Genomic DNA, 5,009 nt, shown 5'->3' on the forward strand with positions numbered 1-5,009 from the left:
ACTTACTTTTAAGATTTTATCTAAAGAGAGATATTTAACCCATAGTATTTATTAAATGTGTACATTGTTTCAATATGCAGAAAAAAACTAATAGTAAGGGCTGAGCCTGTGGCGCACTCGGGAGAGTGCGGCGCTGGGAGCGCAGTAGCGCTCTCGCTGCAGGTTCGGATCCTATATAGGGATGACCAGTGCGCTCACAGCGCTCACTGGCTGAGTGCGGTGCGGCCGGTCTCAAAAAGGCCAAACAAACAAACAAACAAAAAAAACTAACAGTAAAAAGGTGACACATAAGCCAAAACAGTTCTAGAACCCACAAGGGCATTTTATCCTAAAAGTTCACAAGCTTGCCTTGCCTGTGCCATTTTGGTAACATTGTTCTTTGGGGCTGTGTATTTTCTTCAGTCACAGCCCAACAGTTTTAGAAACAGCCTGTTTACTTCCATTTTTAAGAATAAAATTTGTCATTAATGTATTGGTAATTCTTATGATTGTCATTAAAATGAGACAACAATGATTTTAAAAGAAACAAATATCTAGTAGAGAAGGCAGAATATCATCTGATTTATTGGTTTTTTGGGGCAGCCCCCCCCTCCTCTGCCTAACAATTGAGTTATAATTTGAAATATGAGTGGATTGGTTATTTCAAACTTTAAACACATTTTCTAATATGAACAACACCTTTTCTTAAAAAAAGAGGATTAGATAACAAAGGGCAGTCGATCAACACTCATTTTACACTTCACATGGCTGAGATGTGATGTATTGGCAGTGAACAAGAATGGAAACAATGTTACAAAGTAGTGCAAAATAGTGCTCAATAAAACCTGAAAACAATATCCTTCGTAAGATCTACATTAATCGACAGAGATGGAATGGATATAAAAAAGACAGATTCTGTTTTTCTTAAAGGACATTGTTTTAAAAATTCACAAAAATGGTATCGTACTGCAAATAAAACAAAACTATAGGTATTTATTCAGTTACACATAATGCAGTAAAAGGAAAATGCACGGGAAGGATATACACAAGGGACATGGAATCTGCAAGAGGCACACAGGGGGCTTTATCTATATCTGCAATAATTTATTTCTTCCCCTTAAGGAAAAGAGGGGAGTAAGAGGGTTAGAAGAGAAGAGGAGGAGGAGACAAAGAGCAGAAGGGAGATAAAGCAGGGGAGGACACAGAGAGAGGAGCAGGCAAGAAGATGGAGTAGAAAAGAAGCAGGAGGAGGGGGAGGAGAATGAGGAAACATGGTCCAATGGTAACAACGTGACTGGATCATGAGCATGAGATTGGTGGGTTCATATTATCTCTGTAAATATATGTTTGCAATGCTAAAAAAATTGTAAAAAAAAGTCCTTCTACTCTCTTTCAATTAGAAGGGCAAGGAAAGGGGGGACTTGAGGAGGACTGAAGGAGCTCTGAAAGGCTTGAGGGGTGATCCCAGAGGCTCTAGACTGCATAGCCACACAGGTGCATGACTTAGAGACAGAGGTGGCAAGATTTGCCTCCTGAGGGGCATGTGTAGAATCCTTGAACTATGTGCATGATAAACAAAAAACTGAAAAGAATCAAAGCCAGAAAATCCTGTATTATGAAAAAAATATACTTTGAAGACAGATGATAAGACATTCAGCATGGGAGAAGAAAGGCCATCTCCCTGAATATGGTTTTTCTAGAGAATGATGAATACTACGATGCGAGTGCTCTACATCTGGGCTTCTGATTCCTCCCCTCAAGCTTTCCTTGCTAACTTGCATTCCATCTGTTTGCATTTTCTGTTCAGCACCTTCAGACTCTCCCTCTGCACCAACTCCAAGTCAGGCCCTTCCTTCCTCTTACCTGAATCACGGCAGGGCTCCTCTTCCACTGGCTCAATCCCAAACCTAAACAAATGAAATTCCCTAAGGCACTGCAGAAATCATAGCACAGCCCTGCTCAAAAGTTCCAGTGGCTTTCCAAAATCTACTAAATACAATCTCCCTAGCCTGAGGCCAGACACCAAACAACATGGCCCGTGACTACCTCTTCGGCTTCCTTTCCCACCATCCCCAGACTTGAGCCCATTTCAGTCACAAGGATGGATCAGTTGCCTAGATATGTGTTGGGTTTCCTGGTCTGAACTTTGTCTCATAACAGCTCCTCCTTGTTGCCCCTGCCCCTCTCCCCTACTCTTACCCTGTCAAAAAGCCTTCCTACCTTTTAAGGGTCACCTCACACACCCCTATACTCCCTCCATCATAAAGTCTGCTCTCATTGCTTCTCCAGATGGCTTGGCTCCCTTTTTTGAAGGCCCATATTGCTTTGCTATTTTCTTATTACATGCATCCCACTCTGTCACACTCCAGAAGAAGGGGCCACATTTCTTTCTTTCTTTCCCTCCAAAGGATCTGGGTTAGTACCTATGTACAGTAACAGATCAATAAATATTTGCTGAATTGACATGAATGTACAGTATTTTTAAAGTATAGAGTGAAGACTTGCAAGACCAGAATGTTGCAAGATTCTTCTAAGTTCCTTGGAGAATGCTGTGGTAGATACATTTAATTTGGTGACCTCTGGTACCTGAATTAACATTATGTCAGGAGTTGGGATTACTATACAAACCATTATGCAAAAGGCCTGAGATCAGAAAGTTAAAAACAAACCAATCAACCAAACACAAAACCTTGCTTATTATTTTTTTTATTGTTAGGTTTTTTTCCAAATATGTTAATCATTCTTAAGGACATAACTATTTCCTCAAATGAATAACTTGTACATCTTGAAAGTTATTAACAAATAAATAAAAATTACTAACTCTTGTCCTCTGGACCACGTTTTTGACTGGGAAGATTTCAGATAGCTTAGCTACCTACCTCTTCTTTGAGAGAAGTATCATGTTCTTTCAAGGCAGCAACATGCTGACCCAGTCGTGCCTTCAGTAAGCCTGAGTCTGGTGATTGTTCAAATCTATGAAACAGAAACAGGAGACACACTACAGATTTGTCGTACTGGGTTACTAATAAGAACCCCACATTTTTAAAGTCCTCATAATCAAGATACTAGAAGATAGTTTATCTAGAAAAGTCTAAAACCTAACATGTTTTGGATTAACGGAATTTTGAATCCAAGCATCTTTTTTTTAACTTTAAAAATATTTTGGTTATGATTTCATTGTTAAATGAGCACTTTCAACTTTGGTTGCACACAGAAACACTTAGGGACCTTTGTAAAATCTGTGTGCCCAGTGCCACCCCTACAGAGTCCAGTGAAATTGGTCTGGGGTGTGGCCTGGCCACTGGGATTTTTTTAAGGTTCACAGAAGTGATTCTAAAGTACAGCCATGGTTTTGTTTCACTGTACAGATGGTCAGTCTCCTAAATGTGGTTAAGAGAAATAGAACACATTTCCATCTCAACAACTGTTTTTTTGTTGTTGTTGTACTCTTACTATGGTCTACTCACAATTTAAAAAATTAAGATACTATTAGGGAAGAGTTAAAATGTAAACTTCTATTGCTGCCCAGACTGTGGGATTTACATACTAAAAGAAACCAGGATCCTTTAAAAAAATGCCCTATTCCAGGTCTGGAGCATGAAATGTACAAAATGAGCCTGGAATATCTTGTTGTACTAGAAAGTAAGAAGCTCTCAAAAACGACTGGGTCATGTCGAGAGGACTGAGGAGCTACCTTGAAGGGGCTCCCACTGGCCAAAGGTGAGACAATTTCAATGCCAAAAAGAATAATAACTGCAATGAACTGAAACACAGCAAATACATAAAAACTACAAGTTCACTTAAAAATAAATAATAAAAATAAATAAAATTAAAAAAAATAACAAAAACCTTTGGATTTATCCTTAAAAAGGAATAAAATTTTGTCACATCCTACATACACATAGATGAATCTTGAGGACATTATGCTAAGTGAAATGAATCAGTCACAAAAAGACAGATATTATATGATTCCACTTATATGAGGTACCTAGAGGAGTCAAATTCATACAGATGGAAAGTAGACTTGTGGTTATCAGGGCCTGGGTGGGAGGGGAAAATGGGGAGTTGTTTAATGGATCTAGAGTTTCAGATGTGTAAGATGACAAAGTTCTGGAGATCTGTTGCACGACAATGTGAGTATATTTAACACTACTGAGCTGTACAGTTAAAAATGGTTAAGATGGTACATTTTGTGTTATGTGCTGTATTTTTTAACCACAATTAAAGGCAAAAAATACCCAAAAACCTTTGGAGGCTGTTAGGACAACAACTTATTATTGTGAAAATTGGTACATAAAGGAATAGAATCAAGCATTTATCCTGCCTTGTGGTCAAAAAATGCATTTCAGAGTTACCAAGTAGTTGATGAGGAAAAGTTCTTCCAATAAATGTAGAAGAAATGATTGAATTAGAAAAGTCACCATTTTATAAGTCCAAATTAATGAATGATTCTAGCAAATGATCATAATTTTTTGAAAACTGCATAATGGTAAACTTTTATACTAGAGTCATCAATCTGCCAACACTTTAGTCTTAGTATTATTAACAGTGGGAAGACCAGACATCATGTGCTGCCTGAGCAGATGTAGTAAAAAGTACCAGGACTGCCTATGATGTCCTCTTTCTGAGTAACTGGCCTGGAAGTATAATCACATACCTGGGTCTAACCACCAGATTACAGGTAGTAAAGGGGAGAGGAACCAGCTAAACAATACCATATAACTAGTCAAATCCAGCATGTGAATTCTCCAGGATGAATGATTGACTCATTCTTTCAACAAATTAATTCCTTCATCAAATCGATGCATTAAAAAAATGGAAGATATGGTGCTGGGAGAACTGGATATCAATATGCAGGAGAATGAAACTAGACCCACACCTTTCACCATACACTAAAGTCAAATCAAAATGGATTAAAGAATTAAATATACACCCTGAAACAATAAAACTTCTTAAAGAAAACATAGGAGAGACACTTCAGGAAATAGGTCTGGACATAGACTTCATAAATAAGACCCCAAAAGCATGGG

At 38.2% G+C, this 5,009-nt stretch overlaps 1 protein-coding gene across 1 annotated transcript in view; it reads right to left on the reverse strand.

Annotated features, from left to right (window-relative positions):
- KIZ (kizuna centrosomal protein) overlaps positions 1-5,009 on the reverse strand; it is a 103,491-nt gene that overhangs the window by 37,630 nt on the left and 60,852 nt on the right. Inside the window, exon 2 of the mRNA XM_008581568.1 lies at positions 2,859-2,952. Within this exon, the coding sequence (XP_008579790.1) occupies positions 2,859-2,952 (94 nt within the window). The remainder of the gene's footprint in view (positions 1-2,858; positions 2,953-5,009) is intronic.

The sequence above is a fragment of the Galeopterus variegatus genome, unplaced genomic scaffold (genome assembly GCF_000696425.1).
Source record: "Galeopterus variegatus unplaced genomic scaffold, G_variegatus-3.0.2 Scaffold2395, whole genome shotgun sequence".
NCBI lineage: Eukaryota > Metazoa > Chordata > Mammalia > Dermoptera > Cynocephalidae > Galeopterus > Galeopterus variegatus.